Below are 24,336 nucleotides of genomic sequence, written 5' to 3'. Positions count from 1 at the left end.
CTAGAGCTATTTAAAATTAATAGTGACAGGGCATATTGTTCAATAAATGGGATGGGACGGCTAAATGTCCATTTGGGAAAAAAAGCTACAAGGTTTGATACTTTATTTTAGGCTTTAGTGATTTCCTCCTTTATGAGCTTGGATCCCCAAATCTCAAGGGCTTCTTTCATCTAAAATAATGCATTATTACATTAAAGGCTTAAGAATTATCCACTTAGAGCGGGACTTCCCTGGTGGCTCAGTGGTTAAGAATCCACCTGCCAATGCAGGGGACACAGGTTTGTTCCCACATGCTGTGAAGCAACTAAGCCCATGCACCACAACTACTGAACCCACATGCCACAACTACTCATGCCTGCGCTCTAGAGCCTGTGAGCCACAACTACTGAACCCACATGCCACAACTACTGAGCCCGCATGCCACAACTACTGAAGCCCACACACCTAGAGCCCATGCTCCGCAACAAACAAGATAAGCCACCACAATGAGAAGCCCGCACACCGTAACGAAGAGTAGCCCCCACTCGCCATAACTAGAGGAAGGCTGCGTGCAGCAACGAAGACCCAACACAGCCAAAAATAAATAAATAAATAAATTAATTAATTAAAAAAAAGAATTATCTATTTAGGTGACAGATGAAGGCATGAGAGTGGACAAGATCATTGAAGAAGAGTACCAAGGGGTCTGTGGTTGGAATATTGGGGCATACCTACATTTAGGATGGAGATGGAAGAAGTGGACCAAAGGTGGCCTGCGTCAATGACTAACTTATTTTTTTAAGGTCATAGAACCCAAGGGAGGAAAGGTTTTAAATAAAGGTAGCTCAGATCGGTGCTCTGTGGTGACCTAGATGGGTGGGATGCAGGGGGAGGGAGGTCCAAGAGGGAGGGGATGTATGTATACATACAGCTGATTCGCCTCGGTGTAGAGCAGAAACTAACACAACATTGTAAAGCAATTATACTCCAATAAAAAATGAATTAATTTAAAAAAAGGAAGGTTGAGGAAGGTCATATGAAAAGAGGTTAAGATGATTAAAGGCTGGAAGGAACATTATGGGTTAGACACGTAGGACATGACCAGCTTTCCTCAAGAAAGAGTTTTCCTAGTAAGATTAAACCAGCCTTCCTCAAGAAAGGAAATGACCAGCTTTCCTCAAGAAAGAATTTTCCTAGTAGTAAGATTAAACCAGAATCAGTGAGGTGACAGCAGGCACACACTAACAAAGAGATTCTTTCCATATATAGAAAGAGGTGGAACTCCAGCTTAATGGGGAAATAACTGGGGAAGAATTTCCAGAAGCAACTGAACTGATTTTTTGGAACCTGCTACTAAGCTATAATACTCTATGTGCTAGACACTGAGCTGGATGTCACCAATTTCCAGAGCAAAGCTGCAGGGTCAATGTTGTTTTCACTTTACAGGTGAGGATTTGTAAGCCAGCATACAAACAACACATACCAACTAGTTTGGGCTAGTTACTTAAGCAGTCTAAGGCAGTTTTATTAAAGGAGGATAATGCTACCTACACCTCAACACTGTTCTGAAGATTAAATTATTAAATTATATATCTGTGTATATACAAACATAACATACATATCTATGTATGTATAAACATGTACAAACACAAACAGAAATGTGTAGAATAGCACTTTGCAGGAACTTAATACATATTCCTGGTACCATACTTGAGAAAAATAGCAATGCGTAAGGTATAGTCATGGTGGCATAACTGAATTTAACTGCAGGCTTTCTTTTATGTGTACCCAGCTTTATTTTGAACAACCACCTTTAACGTACAGGTTTCTCCTCTTCTTGTGTTAGGTATTGGATGTGAGTAGAGAAGGCAAAGAAGAAGTATTCTACGGGCCTACACTTCCTTTTGCTTCCAATGGAATAGCAGCATGCTTCCTCCCAGCTCCGTATTTCACATGCCCTAACCTTCAAACTCTTCAAGTGCCTCATCACAGGATTGGCACCGTCTGAAAAGCCAGTGCTGTCTTAACAACCATCATGAACACGAGGAAGAAAAAGGCCTGACTTTTGGATACTGGGCATGAAAATACTCAGTGCTCAATGCTTCCTTGTTTTGTTTTCTAGATCTTCTATTCAGAAAACATTAGCAAAAAATGAACAGTTTTCTAAAATACACATTATTGAAAACGCTTGTCACGCTTCTCAGTGTGTGTCAATATACAGTACAATATGTATGACTTTTATGGTGGTGTAGCTTAGTGCTAACTTAATGGTCCATGGATGTTTTAAGCATTCTTTGTACACTTTGTCTAAACAGTGCTGTCCAGGACATTACCCTCTTAGTAAGGCAGTTTATTTCACAAGTACTGCCATCAATGATCTTAAAAAAAAAATTGTCAGTACTTAATCTCTTTACTACTTAAGCCTGGGATTGTAATATTTCTTTTAAAAATTTAACATTATACAGCCCTGCTGTATAAGTAGAGACCCATCATTATGACATCATAAATTTTTAAATGCCATATTTTATTCAAGGTAATACAAATAATAGAAGTACACCGGAACAGCAGATGGAATACCCAGATTTTTCACCTTGGTTGCTCTGTTGCCTTGGGCCGGGAGCTTAACTTTACATTGCTTCAGTTTTCTCACTTTTTAAGGGGGGCAATTATTGATTTCCATATTAATTCAGAAGAATGTTGTAAGGATTAGGCAAATGCTCTGAAGTACTTTGCCTAAGAAAAAAAATGTCACTCAAATTACAAGGTATTTTACTGTTTTAGAACCTTGAAACTGAAAAAGATTATTTTTGAAGTTTAAAAATTACTAGATAGAACTTGGAACACAAGCTATGAGATAAATGGTTCTGAAAAGCATGTGAAAGAGACATGCTAATTATGAAAAAGGGAGTTTACTAAAGCCAAAGATTCCTAAACTTGTACAAACACTTGCCTCAAATAATAAGTCTCTCAAACATTTCATCTAAGCTCATTTAGTGAAAAATGACATTTTAAAGCTCAAAAAAAATTAGTTGTACTAATTTCGGTACCATAAAGTGCTCTGACATAAATTTGAACCTAGTATCAGTAGTTCTAATAAAAGTTTTTCCACTTTGTTAAAGGTTATGTCAATCTTGAGCGCTTGTGGGATTCTTCTCTACCACCAATACATATTTTATTACTACCATTTTTAATAATGCATGAGAATTTTTTTAGGCTAGGTTTTTGGATTTGCTTTGTCTATAACAAAAAATAAAAAATAAAACAACTCAATAATTGTATTTGAACATAAATTCAACAAGTATAACATGAGTTTTTCCCCTTAATCTTGTTAGGATAAGTCACCTTTATTAAAAGGAAGATTTTACTTTTTTTCCTTAGTTTAATCATTCAGCAAGCCTTGTCTTAATGGGAAATTGTCATTTTATTCATGTAACCACTTTTAGTAATCAGAAGTGAATAAAAAAATATTTTTTATCCTAAATATAGAATTCACTAACTTTATATAAGATACCTAAAACATTAATTAAAAAAAAATATATATATATAAATAAAACTTTTGGCTATTTAGATTAAAGGCCGGAGGGGGGAGACTAGGAGTAAGAAAAAAAATGGTAAATTTTTAAAAGAATAGATTTTGTTTACACAAACAAAAAGCCTTAAGAGTATTTGTACAGTTCTGAAAAGTGAAAATTGATATTGATAATTGAGATTTAGAAGGAAAACAGAGAGTTTCTTTAAAAGGTATAAACCATCTAAATTACATTTTTAAAATGCCTTACCATGTCAGGAAAATGGACTCCAGCGTTTCAGAAATCTTTTCAACAAGGACCTAAACAAGAATTATTTCAGATTTACTAAAATTTCTACTTGACACACAGATTTTCCATCCAGCAGTTTTACCTTATAAAACAATCTATTTTTAATCACAGACTCTCTACCCAATTAATGAAAGGGAAGTTCTAAAAGTGAACTTGCTTGAATGACAAATGGAAAGGCAGCCTGAGATTATTCTAATTTCTGTGCAGACTTCTAACTATTCATTTAAAACAAACCAGTATATATTATCAAACCTCTCCTCAGTGAACTTTAATGTATTATTCAGTAATATTACAGAATTGAAGTCAGAATTTTTAAAAGTTTTACATAGTTTTCAGAAACACTTATAATTATAGACAAAGAACAGCATCCAAAGTACAGCGCCCCTCCCCTAAAAAGAAAAAACTTAGATCGCTTATAATTCGATCCTTCCCTCAAATTATTGATCATAAGAGCTAATAAGAAAAATTCTAGAAAACAGTGTTTGGTCATATAAACCAAAGCCCATTGAAACTATTCAAATATATGTTCTCCATTTAAGTGAACTATCCTACAGTAATTCATCTTCCATTTTTACTCTTCAAAGTTAAAGACCATATTGTATTTATAGTTAAATTATTAATTTGAATTTCCAAAAGACTGTGAAGCTTCCAACAGTTTAAACATCATTTCAAGATTTTACTTTAAAAAAGGAAAAGCAGTAACACAGATATTAGCAGTGTTCTTACTCTAGGAGGAAAAGCCAGAAAAGACATGAATCTCTAAAATAAAATAATATGTATGTAAAATGCAGTAAAATTCCTTAGATCTTTAAGAACAAAATGCCAATTGGTTATTTTTAGGGTGTTTTTCATACTTTTTCTCTTCATACTTTTTCTCTTCTCAGTTTAACCACATGTATATTGTATACCCTTCAGCCATTACAATAGCTGAAAAATTTAACTTTTCTTTGTTTTAGCAGAGTATAAAATCAACAGGAATAAGATAAAAATTATTTCTCTAGGTAACACGGTTCATTTTTATTTTGGTTTTCAAAGAGTCAATCTGTCATAAAGAGGCAGTTGAATAATCACAGGTGCAGTGTAAGTTGAATATATACATTTTTAATTACATCTCATTACTATATACACAAATAACTTAAAGCATGCATATGCCCAGAAGTTTTCTAAAAGCACAATCCACAAATGCAATGAACTGGATAACTATCAGCACACCAAAAACTTCAATAAGCAGAAGTTGGTAAGTTCATTTGGTACTGATTTTGGTAACCTTACCAAACATAGTTTATCACAGAATCAAAATATAAGTCTCATATCTTATTAAATATGTGAAAGAATACGCTATTTTGCTAGCTTCCCAAACCAACTGTTTTAAGCAAACAAAGCACGTTATTTATACTAGCATACTCTATACTTGACTGACAAGGCAATATTTTTAACCCTAGGAGGAGTAGGCAGGAGATCAGTTTTTGGAAAATGTAAGGTTTATGTAAAAAGTCTATCAGTCAAAAAGCAGTGGTTTAGTACAGAGAACAGTTTTTGGTGAGGTTTATATGATATCTATCTTTTATCTTTGAAACACAAGTGCTATGTTACTGTGTAGGATTAGGGAAGGTAGGTTTCCTAAAGGCTTTTCCCAACTGCAAGGCTCATCAAATTTTTATATGATATATAATCCTAACAAAGGGGAAGTAAAAATAAAAACTGCCAAAGATTCTGTGAAAGTACATGGAAATGGGTTCATGTAATTAGTTAAGAACAAAGTAGTTTTAAAAATTTGTGATGAAGCATGGAAGAAGATAAAAATAACAATGCATAATGAAAACACACACGTAGTCTAACAACTCACAAATAATATTTTACTTACCCCCCAAAATAGAAAAAGTCAAATATGCTTAGTAAGAAAAGAAAATATGCTAGGGATAAGTAAAGATATAAAAAGTTTTAAACTTTGAAACTCTTCTAATACAAATGAACAAAATACTGAATGATTTTTGTGCAGAGACAATACTCCATGTTTTTTTCCTCCCCTATGGAAACCTAATTAAATGTTCAACTGAAATTTAAATCGTAACCAAATCTGTGTCTAATAAAGTCCTTTCATCACCCTGTTGTCCTTCAATCATCTCTTCTACACTCCATCTGATATTTTAAAGAAATTATTTGAGTGGAATACTTACATATCCAACATGTATATTTTAATTTTCTTCCTATTTAAGTGTCTTAAGGTTAGGTTTCTATAGAAATGATGGTATTCTAAGTTGGCAAACTGAGTGAGGCCCACAGCGTAGAATGAACATGTCATTCAGAGAAAGCAGCTAAGACAGTCTACTCTCCTGCTTGAGGTAAGTTTGGAAACGGAAGGTATAGCGTCAGATGGTAGAAGTCTCCTGACTGAAGGGCTTGAATGTCAGCTTATTAACAATGGGAAGTAAATGGAGGTCCTTGAGCAGAAAAGTAACAAGAAGAAAGAAGTATTTTAGGAACACTAAGGTCAAAACTATGTGAAGAATAAATTTCAGGAGTCCAGAGATAAGAAGGAGATTATACTACCCAATAGAAAAATGTTTGGATGCATGAAATGGCAAAAAGAAAAAAATCCCAAGAGCTTGTATTGGTGATCAAATGAAAAGTGGGGAACAATGAATCCAAGAAATATCAAGGCTAACTGACTTGGGAAAGTGGTGTATTCTCTGGGTAGAAAATGAAGGCATGAGCTAGACTGGAAACGAAGATGATAAGGGCAGCTTGACATGTTGCCTTGAGATTTCAGGAGAATCCAACTAGACAGGTTTAGAGAAAAATTAGCACTACAGAGAGAAAAAATTATAAGCTAGTTTTATCAGTTCACTACTACAAGAATGTTGAGACAGAGCAGGTGAAGGGCTAGATCTTACCGGTAGGGACAAGAAGGAAGAATGTGTATGTAGGAAGGAGCGATACTGCTGAGGAAGGGATGAGAAGATAAAAGAAAATGCAACGTCACAGAGGCCCCAAAGACCAAGAAAAATGAGAACACATTTCAGATTTGACCAAAAGAGACTGGCCTACCTTACCATGGTAGAAGCAGCCGCTTCAGAGATAACAGGGTTTTTAGGGGAAAAGGAACATTAAGGAAGCAAGTATAAGGTACTCTAAGTCTGGAAATGGAAAAAGACAAGACTATAGTAATAATTTATGGGTCAGTGAAGATTCTTAAGAAATGGAACAGAGTCATAAATTTTCTTTTTTCTTCAATTAATAAAACAGCTTCTTTAAAAGTTTACTGATACATAAATTAAAAAATATGTATATATACATACACATGTATTGTTACAGACTTTTTCTTGTTAGTGATTTTTTTATGTATAAACTTTAGTTATTCTTAGTATCTACAGCTATACACCCTAATGCATGATTCAGCAGCAGATTTTCTTAACCCTTAAAAAGTTTCATAAGCTAAGGAGCAAGATTCTCCAAGATATCTTTATCAATTTCCCTTGGGGGTGAAAAAATATATATACACACACATACACACACACACACACACACACACATAAATAACCTCTTTAAAGTCATCACATTAAATAGTTTACATTTCAATTGCTACAACTTGCAAAATAATGCATCATTCATTTAATAAGTCACTATCATAATGAAACTCATTGCTATTAAGTCTTAGTAACCTTAAAGAGGCTTTTATTCATCCCATTTGTTGAATTAAAAACAGTTTATTTGGGGGGAAAATAAACCATTTATATGTCATGGAGTCCTTTAGACTTCACAGATTACAATTAGGAAAGGGCTATTAACTCTAGTTTCCCGATTGCAGTGCATTTCATTTTAAAAGATACTTCTTGAGTCAGAAAAGGGTTGAAATGTTTTCCTGAAGGAATAGTAGAACCATGATAAACACTAGATGCTCAAGAAAAAAACAAATTATTTCAAACTTAGCAAACATGACATGTAAGAAAACATTGAAAAGAAGTGGGGACTTCATCTAGGACATACCATTAGAGAAAGAGGAACAAAATTGAGAAGTGTTCTTCACCTTTGTGCATGAGACAGAGTGATCATGTCTGTACACCACTAAACAGAACACAGGTCAACAAATACTTTCACATACATTTAAATTATATGATTATAATTATAAATCAATTATCCCACTGATTCCTACCAGAACATTGTGAAATTTAAAAAAGGGTTATTATTCATTTTTCTCCATGAAGGAACTGAGGCTCAGAAAGGTTAAGATCTTGCTCAAGGTCACAAAGCAGAGCTGGGTTTGAGATTCAGGTGGGTTCCCAACACTAAGATTGGAGCTCTTTTTACCAAATAATGCTCATTAGAAAAAGGAGTCAAGGACAAAAACCCAACTGGTAGAATGAATCTGAATGAAATAGTTAAAGGGTTGAGAGATGAGCTGCTATAGGAAACTAAACTGGCTCCCTGCAAACATGAAAGATGCTAGTTTATAAGAGGCTCTAATTGAAGAGCCAGGAGATAAATCAGCTGACTTCTCAGACCTCTTCTGTTAATTCTGTAAACTTAAAAATTTCCAGAATATTATTTATTCTCTTTTCCTAAAGGCTCTTCTTGTTTATCCTCCTCCTGATCTGTCTTTTAATGACAACTCCAAACGAAAGGATGAGTAGAGGAAAACATCTGGCAACTGTTGGAACCCAAGTATTGATATAAACACTGTTGGTCCAAGTTAAAAAAAAATACATATTATCTGTATAATCATTTAGCCAGATTCAGTCTCGTTCCTCATAGAGTTGAGTGTGCTTTGTAAGGATTTTATTAACTTGCCTCACGCATAGTATAAAAAAGGATAACAAATATACAGTTCTATCTCCTGACCACCCCTCCAAAAAAAAAAACCCAGCATAGGGCAGCCAGGTAATTTGAAATAGTATCATAATAAAATATAACTCATAAGAAAACAAAAACAAAACAGAAATAAGTTACTCACAAGGCAGAAAGTCACATTGCAGTAAAATGGCCGTGGATCAACCAGTACAAACCTGCTTAGACATACACACATAACACTACCAGTTAGGAAAAGTTTCTTTAGTTTCACTAAATCCTCTTCAAAATAGATTGCAGTTTTACCAAGTTCCAAAGCTCCTATAACATATTTAATTAACTTTTATTTCCTTATTTATATACTTTATACTTACAGGTATGAAAGGAAAAAAATCCTAGAAAGTATTTTTAGCAGAACATTATACAATTAATTAAAAGTAGGAGTCAGAATGGTGCAAAGTGACTTTAGATAGTTATAATTAACATTGAGGATGAATCACAAAATAGATTCAATATTATCATCTTTTAGTCTCTGTATCTCATCTTGTCCCACTTGTCCTAGGTGAGATAAAAGTTTGCTATAGGCTTCCCTGTAAAGAAAAAAGAAAAGAAGACAGATATATTTACTACCTTTTCCATTATTTTTCATTTAAGTCTTTACAAACTGAGCCTGCCTGAATGTCTACTTGTCTATACACACCATACACGATCTTTTTAAAGTACTTTGATTCTTTAACCTACTACTTTTGGACATATGAATTACAGTATGAGTACTGACCCTTCTAAAACATCTCTTTAGGAAATACAGACTTATACACCCCTGCCATGTTTCATTACTCTAAATAGTCCAGCATTATCTTCAGCTAGGTTGTAATCTATTAAAAAAAAAAAAAGCCTTGATCTATTTCTGACCAAAACCCATATTATCTAGTTGAGTCACTAATCTTATTCACTGGAACACACTCCAAATTTTTATAAGTGGAAAATAGGCCATTTCTAGAAAATGAATTTAGATTTCATAATCATTGTCCGAAAGGATATAATCAAATTATCAAACATACCTTTGTGCAATATTTCTGCCAAGGCCCCATTTCCTCTCTGAACTCTTCAGAGATTGAGTAAGGGTAGAAATCAAGTGGATAACAACCTGTTGGTCCAATGCTGCTACTGTTTCTAAAATGCTGTAAATCTGATAGTCATATCTCATACCATAATCCTCGATAAATTTCCTGAAAGTAAAACAAGTTACTTAGAATTACTTCTGGAGCAATTCCTTGGGCTGGTATCTGTATGGCAACAAGCTGTAACCTGAACACAAGAAAGATCATTTCATGTAAGATTACCGTAAGGATTTAGATGCCATATGAACACTATTTAACACTTGAAAATAAAGAACAGAAATGGCTTCAGTATGAGCTGTGACCAGAGTGGCGGCATTAGGAGGGAAAGGGAAGAGCTGGAATCCCAGGAGGAAGAATAAGGGGGAAAAATCTAATCTCAGGGACTTTTTTGCTATAGTGTGCATGCTGAAATCTAGGTGGTAAGGATGTAGAAGAGACTAAAACAGCAAAGAGTCCAGTTTCCTAGTTATTTTGTATATCTTTTAGTTACTGCTATCTGTAGATAAATCAAACAATATTTCTATGAGGAAAGCAAGTTATCTGAAATAATTTTTATATTCCTTAACTGATCAAGAGATTTTAGACCCATAGAAAACCTTTTATTAATAAGAATTATATATTTTAATACTAAAATTTCCACTCTCTCCCCCCAAGAAAATAAAAGTCACCTAGCTCAATAAATTGTACTTAACAAACATGCAATCTTTGTTCATATAAAATCCTTCCTCCTCTCTTAGGGCTTTACAGTTTTCATAAATCCAGTATTTATTTCAAATGATCACAATTTAAATAAACTGTAAACAACTGACAAGTGCCAACTATGTGATGAGAAAGAAAACTGAGGAATCAAAAATCTAACATAGAATGAAGGAAATGGACCCAAACTATTTATCATGGTAGTGCTAGGGTAGAGATACATGAAATAAAGGTGAACTGGTAGAAACTGTGAGAAAGAAATACTTAAAAGTACTGTCCTAACAGAAAGCATAAGACTCTATAGGGTGCAAGGCAGGAAAATAAAAACAAAACAGAAAATGTTTCTCAAGTTGCAGTTATTCTTGTGAAGGAACAACAGATTTACAAAGTCTATGCTTCACAATTACATACAATGGAGCTTTCTGGGTCCACAGCATCTAAGGTGAGTAGGAAAACCAGTGACAGGCACTTCCACAGTGGATCGTGAGTAGCATGTTTAGCAGCTCCAAAGCCTGTACACCTGTCATCATGACTCACGTTTCCCACTTTTTCCTCTTAAACACATGCAAGAATCTTCCTTACTAAATTCTCAGGTAATTTTAAGTCAGCTCACTTATCTTTCTCCTTGGTACTTTTATTTTTTAATAAAACAACACAACATAGCAAAACTACTGCCAAAAATACAATAATTGAAACTACAAACAAGTAGTAACACATTATGTTTTGGATAATTAGTTATTTAAAAAACATGTTGGCTGTCAAATGGCTGGCAAGAGTCTTCTTGCCAGTTGGCATATTTTCCAGTTACCTAAACACAGAAGTCAGCTGGGCGGCAGGTTCTCCTCCTGACCCCACTTGGCACGCTTTGACCATGTATTGCAGGTTCTCGGTGGCCAGCCTTTTAACTAGGAGGAAAATTTACAGCATTACACATTTTGTCTGATTTGACCATCTGGATCCTCATTTTTATGAGCACTCTAGATTTAGAAAAACATGTTGTTTTCTTAAAGTATCTACATGCTTTTTTGTTATTTTTCAAAGCGAAATAGTTATGAGCTTTTGTTTTGTTCTAAAGTCTCCCTATCTTCCATTTTAAGAAAATTTAAAACACTTAACAGTCTATTTTTTACAACCCCGTAACTGAAAAAACACATGTGAAGGTAAGTCTTTCTGTTAGAAAAGAACCCATATTCAAAAACACTCCAGTATCCTAACCTTGCAAGCACTGTTACATACTGATTAAAGATAACCTTTAATAATTCAGCTGATTTAGAGACAAGCAGGTTGATTTTTTAAATTCATAAGGATATTCCTCCCACTAACAAACATATATGTAGAAAATTAGAAACTAACAGTTTACCCTCACTTAAATTAGCAATATATATATATAAAATCAACTATTTGTGATGCTAATTTCATTTTGAAAGAGAGCAAAGTTACAAAAAGAACATTTATGTTCTTTCAGTATTTAACCAAATCCTTTACAACTGTGCACTTGTACATAAAAACGGCAACAACAAAAAAAATCAACAAAGAATGTAGAAAATTCATCATGTTCCAAGTGCTAATACATTTTTGTTATGTTGTTTTTGGAACATTAAATATAAGTAGCTGGGGAAAAAATTACTTTCTCTAAGAACAAGGAAAATTTCAGAAACTGTAATCCACTATGGCAAGAGTACAAAACATGTGATGCACATGAAGTTAAATTAATTAAAATGAAGTAGCAGATAATGTTTTCCATAGCATGACAATAGTGGATAAGGAAGATATAGCATACTTGTCTTTATTGAGCAAATAAGTTCTCATATTAGATGCAATTCTAAAGCCAGTATAACTGTTTCTTTTTAAAGATGTTTTCTTGAAAAAAAACCCACAAGTTCTTCTGTGGAAAAAGTACCAGAACATGAAGAAGCAGACTTCACAAAGTATTAACAGTAAGTATTGTTTTTTAAAAATAACAGCTTTATTGAGGTATAATTCACACATAAAAACCAACCTTTTGAAGTGTACAACTCATTGGTTTTTAGTATATTCTTAAGAACTGTGAAGTTATCACCACTATCTAATTTCAGAACATTTTCATCACCTCCCCCCAAAACCTTACACCTATTAGCAATCTTTCCCCATTTTCTTCCTCCCCCAGTCCCTGGAGGCACTGATCTACTATCTGTCTCTACGGATTGTCTATTCTGGGAATTTCATATAGATGGAATCATACAACATGTGGTCTTATGTGACTGCCTTCTTTTCACTCAGCATAATGTTTTTTTGTTTTTGTTTTTTTTTACCTGACAAATTTTTATTTATCTATTTATTTACTTTTGATTATACAATGCAGTGTTATCATCAACTATAGTTTCTAACCTATCCATTAGATTCTCAGACCTTATTCATCCTATAACTGGAAGTTCATACACTTTTTTTTAAAAACATTTTTATTGGAGTATAATTGCTTTACAAATGGTGTGTTAGTTTCTGCTTTATAACAAAATGAATCAGTTATACATATATTTATATCCCCGTATCTCTTCCCTCTTGCATCTCCCTCCCTCCCACCCTCCCTATCCCACCCTTCCAGCTGGTCACAAAGCAACGAGCTGATCTCCCTGTGCTACGCGACTGCTCCCACTAGCTATTTCACATTAGGTAGTGTATATATGTCCATATATACACTACCACTCTCTCACTTTGTCCCAGCTTACCCTTCCCCCTCCCCATAACCTCAAGTCCATCCTCTAGTAGGTCGGCGTCTTTATTCCCATCTTGCCCCTAGGTTCTTCATGACTTTTTTTTTTTTTAGATTCCATATATATGTGTTAGCATACGGTATTTGTTGCTCTCCTTCTGACTTACTTCACTCTGTATGACAGACTCTAGGTCCATCCACCTCACTACGAATAAATCGATTTCATTTCTTTTTATGGCTGAGTAATATTCCATTGGATACATGTGCAACATCTTCTTTATCCATTCATCTGTTGATGGACACTTAGGTTGCTTCCATGTCCTGGCTACTGTAAATAGAGCTGCAATGAACATTGTGGTACATGACTCTTTTTGAATTATGGTTTTCTCAGGGTATATGCCCAGTAGTGGGATTGCTGGGTCGTATGGTAGTTCTATTTTTAGTTTTTTAAGGAACCTTCATACTGTTCTCCATAATGGCTGTATCAATTTACATTCCCACCAACAGTGTATGAGGGTTCCCTTTTCTCCACACCCTCTCCAATATTTATTGTTTGTAGATTTTTTGATGATGGCCATTCTGACCAGTGTGAGATGATATTGCATTGTAGTTTTGATTTGCATTTCTCTAATGATTAAAGATGTTGAGCATTCTTTCATGTATTTGTTGGCAATCTGTATATCTTCTTTGGAGAAATGTCTATTTAGGTCTTCTGCCCATTTTTGGATTGGGTTGATTTTTTTTTTTTTTTGATATTGAGCTGCATGAGCTGCTTGTAAATTTTGGGGATTAATCCTTTGTCAGCTGCTTCGTTTGCAAATATGTTCTCCCATTCTGAGGGTTGTCTTTTTGTCTTGTTTATGGTTTCCTTTGCTGTGCAAAAGCTTTTAACTTTCATTAGGTCCCATTTGTTTATTTTTGTTGTTATTTCCATTTCTCTAGGAGGTGGGTCAAAAAGGATCTTGCTGTGATTTATGTCATAGAGTGTTCTGCCTATGTTTTCCTCTACGAGTTTTATAGTGTCTGGCCTTACATTTAGGTCTTTAATCTATTTTGAGTTTATTTTTGTGTATGGTGTTAGAGAGTGTTCTAATTTCATTCTCTTACATGTAGCTGGTCCAGTACCCCCAGCACCACTTACTGAAGAGGCTGTCTTTTCTCCATTGTATATTCTTGCCTCCTTTATCAAAGATAAGGTGACCATATGCACGTGGGTTTGTCTCTGGGCTTTCTATCCTGTTCCATTGATCTATATTTCTGTTTTTGTGCCAGTACCATACTGTCTTGATTACTGTAGCTTTGTAGTATAGTCTGAAGTCAGGGAGCCTATTCCTCCAGCTCCGTTTTTCTTTCTCAAGATTGCTTTGGCTATTCGGGGTCTTTTGTGTTTCCATACAAATTATGAAATTCTTTGTTCTAGTTCTGTGAAAAATGTCAGTGGTAGTTTGATAGGGATTGCATTGAATCTGTAGATTGCTTGGGTAGTATAGTCATTTTCACAATGTTGATTCTTCCAATCCAAGAACATGGTATATCTCTCCATCTATTTGTATCACCTTTAATTTCTTTCATCAGTGTTTTATAATTTTCTGCATACAGGTCTTTTGTCTCCTTACGTAGGTTTATTCCTAGGTATTTTATTCTTTTTGTTGCAATGGTAAATGGGAGTGTTTTCTTAATTTCACTTTCAGATTTTTCATCATTAGTGTATAGGAATGCAAGAGATTGCTGTGCATTAATTTTGTATACTGCTACTTTACCAAATTCATTGATTAGCTCTAGTAGTTTTCTGGTAGCATCTTTAGGATTCTCTATGTACAGTATCATGTCATCTGCAAACAGTGACAGCTTTACTTCTTCTTTTCTGATTTGTATTCCTTTTATTTCTTTTTCTTCTCTGATTGCTGTGGCTAAAAATTCCAAAACTATGTTGAATAACAGTGGTGAGAAGGGGCAACCTTGTCTTGTTTCTGATCTTAGTGGAAATGGTTTCAGGTTTTCACCATTGAGGACAATGTTGGCTGTGGGTTTGTCATCCATGGCCTTATTTTGTTAAGTTCCTGCTATGCCTACTTTCTGGAGGGTTTTGATCATAAATGGGTGTTGAATTTTGTCAAAAGCTTTCTCTGCATCTATTGAGATGATCATATGGTTTTTCCCCTTCAGTTTGTTAAAATGGTGTATCACATTGATTGATTTGTGTATAATGAAGAATCCTTGCATTCCTGGGATAAACCCCACTTGATCATGGTGTATGATCCTTTTAATGTGCTGTTGGATTCTGTTTGCTAGTATTTTGCTGAGGATTTTTGCATCTATGTTCATCAGTGATATTGTCTGTAGTATTCTATTTTAGTGCCATCTTTGTCTGGTTTTGGTATCAGGGTGATGGTGGCCTCGTAGAATGAGTTTGGGAGTGTTCCTCCCTCTGCTATATTTTGGAAGAGTTTGAGAAGGATAGGTGTTAGCTCTTCTCTAAATGTTTGATAGAATTCACCTGTGAAGCCATCTGGTCTGGGCTTTTGTTTGTTGGAAGATTTTTAATCACAGTTTCAATTTCAGTGCTTGTGACTGGTCTGTTCATATTTTCTATTTCCTCCTGGTTCAGTCTCGGAAGGTTGTGCATTTCTAAGAATTTGTCCATTTCTTCCAGCTTGTCCATTTTATTGGCATAGAGTTGCTTGTAGTAATCTCTCATGATCCTTTGTATTTCTGCAGCGTTAGTTGTTACTTCCCCTTTTTCATTTCTAATTCTATTGATTTGAGTCTTCTCCCTTTTTTCTTGATGAGTCTGGCTAATGATCAATTTTGTTTATCTTCTCAAGGAACCAGCTTTTAGTTTTATTGATCTTTACCACTGTTTCCTTCATTTCTTTTTCATTTATTTCGATCTGATCTTTATGATTTCTTTCCTTCTGCTAACTTTGGGGTTTTTTGTTCTTCTTTCTCTAGTTGCTTTAGGTGTAAGGTTAAGTTGTTTATTTGAGATGTTTCTTAAGGTAGGATTGTATTGCTATAAACTTCCCTCTTAGAACTGCTTTTGCTGAATCCCATAGGTTTTGGGTCATCGTGTTTTCATTGTCATTTGTTTCTAGGTAGTTTTTGATTTCCTCTTTGATTTCTTCAGTGATCTCTTGGTTATTAAGTAGCGTATTGTTAGGCTTCCATGTGTTTGTATCTTTTGCAGATTTTTTCCTGTAATTGATATCTAGTCTCATAGCATTGTGGTCAGAAAAGATACTTGATATGATTTCAATTTTCTTAAATTTACCAAGGCTTGATTTGTGACCCAAGATATGATCTATCCTGGAGAATGTTCCATGAGCACTTGAGAAGAAAGTGTATTCTGTTGTTTTTGGATGGAAGATCCTATAAATATCAATTAAGTCCATCTTGTTTAATGTATCATTTAAAGGTTGTGTTTCCTTATTTATTTTCATTTTGGATGATCTGTCCATTGGTGAAAGTGGGGTGTTAAAGTCCCCTACTATGACTGTGTTACTGTCGATTTCCCCTTTTATGGCTGTTAGCCTTTTTTTTTTTTTTTTTTTAAAGAGTAGCTTTTTTTTTTTTTTAATTTTTTTTATAGCTACTTTATTTATTTATTTATTTATTTTTGGCTGTGTTGGGTCTTCGGTTCGTGCGAGGGCTTTCTCTAGTTGCGGCAAGTGGGGGCCACTCTTCATCGCGGTGTGGGGACCGCTCTTCATCGCGGTGCGTGGGCCTTTCACTATTGCGGCCCCTCCCGTTGCGGGGCACAGGCTCCAGACGCGCAGGCTCAGTAGTTGTGGCTCACGGGCCCAGCTGCTCCGTGGCATGTGGGATCTTCCCAGACCAGGGCTCGAACCCGTGTCCCCTGCATTAGCAGGCAGATTCTCAACCACTGCGCCACCAGGGAAGCCCTGGCTGTTAGCCTTTGCCTTATGTATTGAGGTGCTCCTATGTTGGGTGCATAAATATTTACAATTGTTATATCTTTTTCTTGGATTGATCCCTTGATCATTATGCAGTGTCCTTTCTGTCTCTTGTAATAGTCTTTGTTTTAAAGTCTATTTTGTCTGATATGAAAATTGCTACTCCAGCTTTCTTTTGATTTCCATTTGCATGGAATATCTTTTTCCATCCCCTCAGTTTCACTCTGTATGTGTCCCTAGGTCTGAAGTGGGTCTCTTGTAGACAGCATATATATGGGTCTTGTTTTTGTATCCATTCAGTGAGCCTGTGTCTGTTGGTTGGAGCATTTAATCCATTTGCATTTAAGGTAATTATCGATATGTACGTTCCTATTACCATTTTCTTAATTGTTTGGGGTTTGTTATTGTAGGTCTTTTCCTTCTCTTGTGTTTCCTGACTAGAGATGTTCCTTTAGCATTTGTTGTAAAGCTGGTTTTGTTGTGCTGAATTCTCTTAGCTTTTGCTTGTCTGTAAAGGTTTTAATATCTCCGTCAAATCTGAATGAGATCCATGCTGGATAGAGTAATCTTGGTTGTAGGTTTTTCCCTTTCATCACTGTAAATATGTCCTGCCACTCCCTTCTGGCCTGCAGAGTTTCTGCTGAAAGATCAGATGTTAACCTTATGGGGATTCCCTTGTATGTTATTTGTTGTTTTTCCCTTGCTGCTTTTAATATTTTTTCTTTGTATTTTATTTTTGATAGTTTGATTAATATGTGTCCTGGCGTGTTTCTCCTTGGATTTATCCTGTATGGGACTCTCTGTGCTTCCTGGACTTGATTAACTATTTCCTTTCCCATATTAGGGAAGTTTTCAAGTATAACTTCTTCAAATGTTTTCTCAGTCCCTTTCTTTTTATCTTCTTCTTCTGGGACCCCTATAATTCGAATGTTGGTGTGTTTAATATTGTCCCAGAGGTTTCTGAGACTGTCCTCAATTCTTTTCATTCTGTTTTCTTTATTCTGCTCTGCAGTAGGTATTTCCACTATTTCATCTTTCAGGTCACTTATCCATTCTTCTGCCTCAGTTATTCTGCTATTGATCCCTTCTAGAGAATTTTTTTTTATAAATTAATTTACTTATTTTTTGGCTCTGTTGGGTCTTTGTTTCTGTGCGAGGGCTTTCTCTAGTTGTGGCAAGACGGGCAGCTCGCGCCCATCTCTGGAGCTCGTTTAGGCAGCGCTCTGAATCCCCTCTCCTCGTGCACCAGGAAACAAAGAGGCAAGAAAAAGTCTCTTGCCTCTTCAGCAGGTTCAGACTTTTTCCCGGACTCCCTCCCGGCTAGCCGTGGCGCACTAGCCCCTTCAGGCTGTGTTCACTCAGACAACCCCAGGACTCTCCCTGGGATCCGACCGAAGCCGGAGCCTCAGCTCCCAGCCCCCGCCCGTCCCAGCGGGTGAGCAGACAAGCCTCTTGGGCTGGTGAGTGCTGGTCGGCACCGATCCTCTGTGCGGGAATCTCTCCGCTTTGCCCTCTGCACCCCTGTGGCTGTGCTCTCCTCCGTGGCTCTGAAGCTCCCCCACTCCGCCACCCACAGTCTCTGCCCGTGAAGGGGCTTCCTAGTGTGTGGAAACCATTCCTCCTTCACAGCTCCCTCCCACTGGTGCAGGTCCCGTCCCTATTCTTTTGTCTCTGTTTTTTCTTTTTTCTTTTGCCCTACCCAGGTACGTGGGGAGTTTCTTGCCTTTTGGGAGGTCTGAGGTCTTCTGCCAGAGTTCAGTAGGTGTTCTGTAGTTGTTCCACATGTAGGTGTATTTCCGATGTATTTGTGGGGAGGAAGGTGATCTCCACGTCTTACTCTTCTGCCATCTTGAAGGAAGTTCATCCAGCATAATGTTTTAAGGTTCATCCATGTTATAAAATGTGTTAGTACTTCAATCCTTTTCATGGTTGAATAATATTCCACTGTATGGATTTACTTTATCTTGTTTATCAATTCATTAGTTGATGGACATTTGGGTTGTTTCCATTTTGGGGCTATTATGGATAACACTGCAACGAGCATTAGTGTACAGGGTTTCTTAAAAAAAATCTGTCATCTTTATTTCATTAATTGAACTGAGCATTTCTTAAAAAACTGGGTTATCCTTTTTTAGTTTTTTAAAAAAATAACTGCTTTATAGTCATATAATTTATATACTATACAATTCACCCATTTAACATGTACAATTCAATGGTTTTTAGTATAATCACAGAACTGTGCAACCATCTGCTTATACCTCCAATAAATCTATCATTCTCTCACCTATTGCCTTTCAACCACAAACTCCACTGTTTTTGATAGCACCCTCAAGCTTGAACTTTTTCACACTTTGTTGCAAATGCAGTCAGTTCCTTTGGGAGAGATTCAGAGTTCTCTATCCTATGGTTTTCTCCCACTCCCAGGCAAAACTCAGAGGTGTAGCTCTGGTGCTGGGTACAGGGACCATGGTGTCCACTACTTTCTGAGTGACATACCCACTTGAGGTGCTGAATGCTTCTGGAAGGAGGGGTATTAGCCACAGGTCCTCTTGGCATAGAATCTCCACCTCTAAGCTGGAGCAAGGACAATCAATGCCCCAGTATTCTCATTGGTGCCATACTCAGTATAGTGTAACCATCCCACGAGTGGGGGCTGAATGGAAGAATGAAGGCCCCACTTCTCACCCACACTCCCCTGGAATACAGCCTTACCATCAGGTAGCTCGGAGGCAGAATGAGAAACACTGATATCCTGCCTCTCACAGGAAGACAGCCCTCCTACTGGGAGCTGTGGGGAGATGGAACTCTAGTTATTTAATTTACCAGTCTAAATTTACCAGAGTTTCCATCTTACTGAGCTAGGAGGAGAGAAGGGAGTAGTCTTGGTTCAAATATCAAAGACTTGCTGTTCCTACCAAGCTTCAGTATATTTTCTTAAATAATGTTTCTCCATTTGTTTTGTACCCTCAGGACCATTTCCAGAGAATTAAAATGCTCTCTTTTAAATAATTTTCACCAGTTTTTCTGGGGAGCAGGGCTGCAGAGCTCCTCATGTTGTCATGCTGGAAGTGGAACTCCTCAAGCTCTGATGTACGGGTATTTTGAGTGGACATATGTTTAAAATACTCTTGGACATGTATCTAGGAATGGAACTGCTGTGTCATTTAGTAACACTACCTTTCTACGATTTTACACACTGTCCTTCTAAACACTGAGACGACAAGGAGAGTCAGAATTTTCTCTGAGCCAATCACACAAACCTGTGTTTAACACTGTTTCTTCAGCTTACAAAGACGGCCATGTGGAGACAGAGCATTCTGTATGCCTTCTATTTGGAACACGCGATGCACCACTAGCTAGAGATGAGCAGCAAAATTCCCCTCCCAAACCCTGATCTCCTTCATGATAAATATTACTCTTAATGAAATAAGGAGCTAGTTAAAATGCTATACTGTCTGCTCTGTCTCAAATTTTGTACTGTATAATACAACAGGCTTTCACTGAAAGTAGAAGTATGCAAACATTTTCAAAGAAGGTAAAATTTCTAAAGAAGAGTCTGGGGTCTATCTCTGGATATTCTTCATTGAAGAGGTGTTACTATCAAGTAAGGGTATCTTATATTAACATAATACAACATTTTTCACAAAAGCAAGCTTGGAAGCAGATATGAACATTTTAAACATCAAAATAATGTGGAGTAAAACAAAATATGCATAAGTTTTTTAGATAAAACAGAACATTTCAAAGAGCTGTTTGAGCTTTCAGCTACCACTTTTCTGCCCTCATATTCTTTAGGATATACACTGTACTCAATTATCACAGTAGTTAGAAGTACTTAGGTAGAAGCATGTGAGAAGCCTGCCCCAAACAATCACATTATAATGACAAATGCACAAACACACACACACACACACCCCATCCTATTTATACTAAAAACCCCTTCAGGATAGAACTATAGCCACTATTCTGCATATTCCCAATAAGCTTATTAAAGCATGCTACTCACAGGGGGGACTAAATACGTAATATTTTAAAGCCATCACTGGCAGTAAGGCTGACGAGACTGAAAACAAACGGATCAATGGATCCTTACAGGTTTGCCCAGAGATCAGCTTACATATTCTAGCAGAAACCTGAACAGGAGAAAGTATGCTGACCCTTCACCACTTGATATTTAATAAGTTGCATTTAATACTGGAGTCTGATTGAACAAAAATTAAATAAACTTAAACTATTTGTCTGGGAGAAAAAAAAAAAAAAACCGAACTAGACTGAAACATGTCACTTTTTAATCATTTTATCATGCCCCACCTCAGCTATTGGCTAGAGTTTGTTCTTTAGCCATGATATAATCAAACTGATATAAAATAACCATATATTTTAAATATAACCATGTATTTTAAACATAATCTAAAATAACTATTATGTAACTGTTGATTTAACTGATAGGAAAGAATACACTCTTAACTTGTGAACATAAAAGTATAACAAACACAAACTCGTAAACGAACTAACCTTGAGGTTCACTGACCAACACCAAGCATTTTAATACTCCAGGGAGGAGTAGTTCAACCTCGGAAACATCAATGTTAGTTTCCTTAACAAGGTGGAGGATGAAGGCCAGAATGGATGCTAAGCGAGGAGGGAGCAAGGATCCTTTAAACTCAAAGTAGGATTTCCTGAAAAGAAGCACAATTTTATTTTTCCTTCTCTTTAAAGTTTTAATAGAGCAGAATCAAATGCCATACACTTTAAAGATACTGGCCTATTTTAGCTCCCAAATTAGTAAAACACAATTTTTAAAAAGTATGTATATTTTACCATGTTTTCTTCAAACCTAAGATTTTTGAAGCAATGACTACACATCCTTTCGGCGTGCTATAAGGGCCAAAGCAGAATACAGATACAAACAAAACATAAAGCAACCTGGTCTTAAAATATACTTAATACACTTAATCAAAATCTAATAAAAATCTAACTTTCTAATATAAGCTTGATCTCCTCTATCAGCTCCTCAATGATGCAACATTTTCTCTAATATCAGATTTGCATAAAGATTCTCTCCTCATATTTATTTATTTAGGGATTTGAAAGGGGGTCTTATTTTACCAAATAAATAAGAGGACTATACTAGAAATCATCTTCCCATTCCAGCCTACCTCCTTCCTTCCCTTATGAAGTAAAAGAATCAGAGAGGTGATTTAGGATTTAATATCTTCTCTTAAAGCAGGACAATTTTTAGCATTTGAACTCAACAGAGGTCATAAAGATAATTTATCTGATTCATTTTTGTATCTCTACCTCTTAGAACAGGTCTCAGCTCATAACAGGTGTTCAGTGTACTTTTTTTAAGTGAATAAATGAAAGTGAAAATTGTTCAGTTTCTAAAAAGTCAAGACAATATGAATAAGTGTCAGATATAGCTAAATCTAAGCTAGACATCTAAATATACTTGCAAAGCAATAATAATTTGCCAAAATGGGGCATAGAAATCACTAAAGATTATAAATTCCTTAAGGGCAGAACTATGCCTTCATCACTTCTACTCTATACAATGACTTCCAACAAACATTACGTATTACAAAATTCATTCATTCTTTGAGGGGCAAGGGCTTTTTACCTGTTTTGTTTAATAATGAATTCCCAACGCCTAGAAAAAACATTTATTTAGTACATGGTGTGCCAGGTACAAGTCTAAGAACAAGAGTGTAAAATATGGTTTCTGAAAGCATGGGGGGTTCACTGTCCAGTGGAAAAGTTAGATTAAAAAAAAAAAGGACAATTATAATACAGTGTGACAGGTGCTTTGAAAGATAATCCCAGAATTCTTAGGAATTCAGTAGAAGGGGCCCTAAGATGGGGAACTCCAGGAGTAGAAAAGCTTGGAATAGAGGAAGTCATAGGAGGCAATCTCTATTTCTTTCCTGAGTGTTTATAAAAACAGAAAAAGGAATCGTTACATGTTTAGGTCTTCAACTAGAAATCATAAGAAAAACATTTTTACTGTATACAAAGTAAATAGGAAAGTCAAGGAAAGCAGCCAAGATCCTAAACACTGGGCTTTAACGACTTTAAGACCTTAAGGATTTGATTTCACTTCAGCACTTGTCGTTTGGTTTGTACTAAAATTACCTATGCAATGTCTCAAACACAGTGGTAGCGTACTATAATCTTGTTGGAAATTCAGATACAAGTTAGGCAAAAATATCATGATTCTGTGAATTGAATCATAAAGAGCACGTGACTCCAGAAGAAGGAAAGAAGCATCATGGTACACTGAGATATTAGGTGTAGGTCTCATAAAGTCTAGGTAGTGTTTAGCCCAGAGGGATGGCATTTTAATGGAGAAAATGGTATGAACAAAGCTGTGATGTAGGGAGATGTAAAGCATTTTGGGGGGTGATAATTAAACCCATCTCATTAGGGCTTGTATCAATATATGATGTCATATGTATTACATTTGGAAAAGTTAAGTGACAGATTACGGAGAGCTAAGGAGTATGTTGTTTATTCCACAGGTGAAAAAGGAGTGAATAAAGGTTTGAAGGCAGGGAAGTGTCATACTGGAACAATATTTTAGGAAAAGTAATCTGGGGGAATTGTTTAGGTGGGACTGGAAGAAAAGACAAGAGATAGTGAAAGTAGTTAGGACACTGGCAATAGTCCAGGTATAATGTGATAAGAGAAAAGACATGTGAAAAGGGAAGGAAACAGTCATTTGCCAAAAGCTGGAAAAGGGGAGGGAACAAAGAATATAAAGCTTTCAAACCTGAGTAACAGAACACTAGCAACACACAGAAAAGCTCAGAAGGGAGAACAGATCTTAGACATGGGATTCTGTCATGTGAGGTGATGGATAATATCAGGACATTAATGCTACCAGATCATTAAAAACACAGGAAAAAAAACTAGACAAGAATAATCTATATCACCACAGCATCTTAAAGTTTAAAAACTAATTTCATGTGAAGCTAAATACCTCATGAAGATAAAAAAAAGAGATAATTTCTACTGTTATAGTTAAAAGATATTGGAGTTTAGTAAGTTTCATTGATTCATCTGCCTAATAATAAACTGTTATTAAGACAGAGTAGACTAACAAAAATAGGACTTCATATTGCTCCTTTTTTCATATTAGCATTTATCTTTTCACTTAACCATCTTTTATAAAATACAATTACTTCATTTTGTACAGTACAAAATACAATTAGTGTTTATCTGATGAAAAAATATATATATACCTTTGGGACATATATAAGAAAAATAATAGCTTCATAGAGAAAACAAGCAATATAAAGAGCACTGTCTCAGGCTGACAAGTCATTCTGGTAAAT

The 24,336-nt window shown here is 35.8% G+C and overlaps 2 protein-coding genes across 10 annotated transcripts in view; one reads left to right on the top strand and one right to left on the bottom strand.

Moving 5' to 3' along the window:
- KLHL32 (kelch like family member 32) overlaps window positions 1-4,173 on the top strand; it is a 234,967-nt gene extending 230,794 nt beyond the window's left edge. For all 8 annotated transcript variants that reach the window (XM_007169672.3, XM_028163403.2, XM_007169669.3 and 5 more), the window contains one exon: window positions 1,826-4,173. In XM_007169672.3, coding sequence (XP_007169734.1) covers window positions 1,826-1,987 — 162 coding nt within the window. In that variant the 3' untranslated portion in view covers window positions 1,988-4,173. The remainder of the gene's footprint in view (window positions 1-1,825) is intronic.
- Window positions 4,174-4,600: 427 nt separating this feature from the next.
- The window catches only part of MMS22L (MMS22 like, DNA repair protein), a 138,348-nt gene continuing 118,612 nt past the window's right edge, over window positions 4,601-24,336 (bottom strand). The window contains exons 21-24 of one of the 2 annotated variants that reach the window (XM_057527910.1): window positions 21,518-21,681; window positions 11,208-11,304; window positions 9,644-9,811; window positions 4,601-9,172 (exon numbers count right to left, since the gene is read on the bottom strand). In XM_057527910.1, coding sequence (XP_057383893.1) covers window positions 9,079-9,172; window positions 9,644-9,811; window positions 11,208-11,304; window positions 21,518-21,681 — 523 coding nt within the window. In that variant the 3' untranslated portion in view covers window positions 4,601-9,078. The remainder of the gene's footprint in view (window positions 9,173-9,643; window positions 9,812-11,207; window positions 11,305-21,517; window positions 21,682-24,336) is intronic. The other variant, XM_007169668.2, reaches the window with a different exon arrangement.

Source organism: Balaenoptera acutorostrata, chromosome 14 (assembly GCF_949987535.1).
Source record: "Balaenoptera acutorostrata chromosome 14, mBalAcu1.1, whole genome shotgun sequence".
In the NCBI taxonomy this organism is placed as follows: Eukaryota; Metazoa; Chordata; class Mammalia; order Artiodactyla; family Balaenopteridae; genus Balaenoptera; species Balaenoptera acutorostrata.
This window is presented reverse-complemented; position numbering and strand designations above follow the sequence as displayed.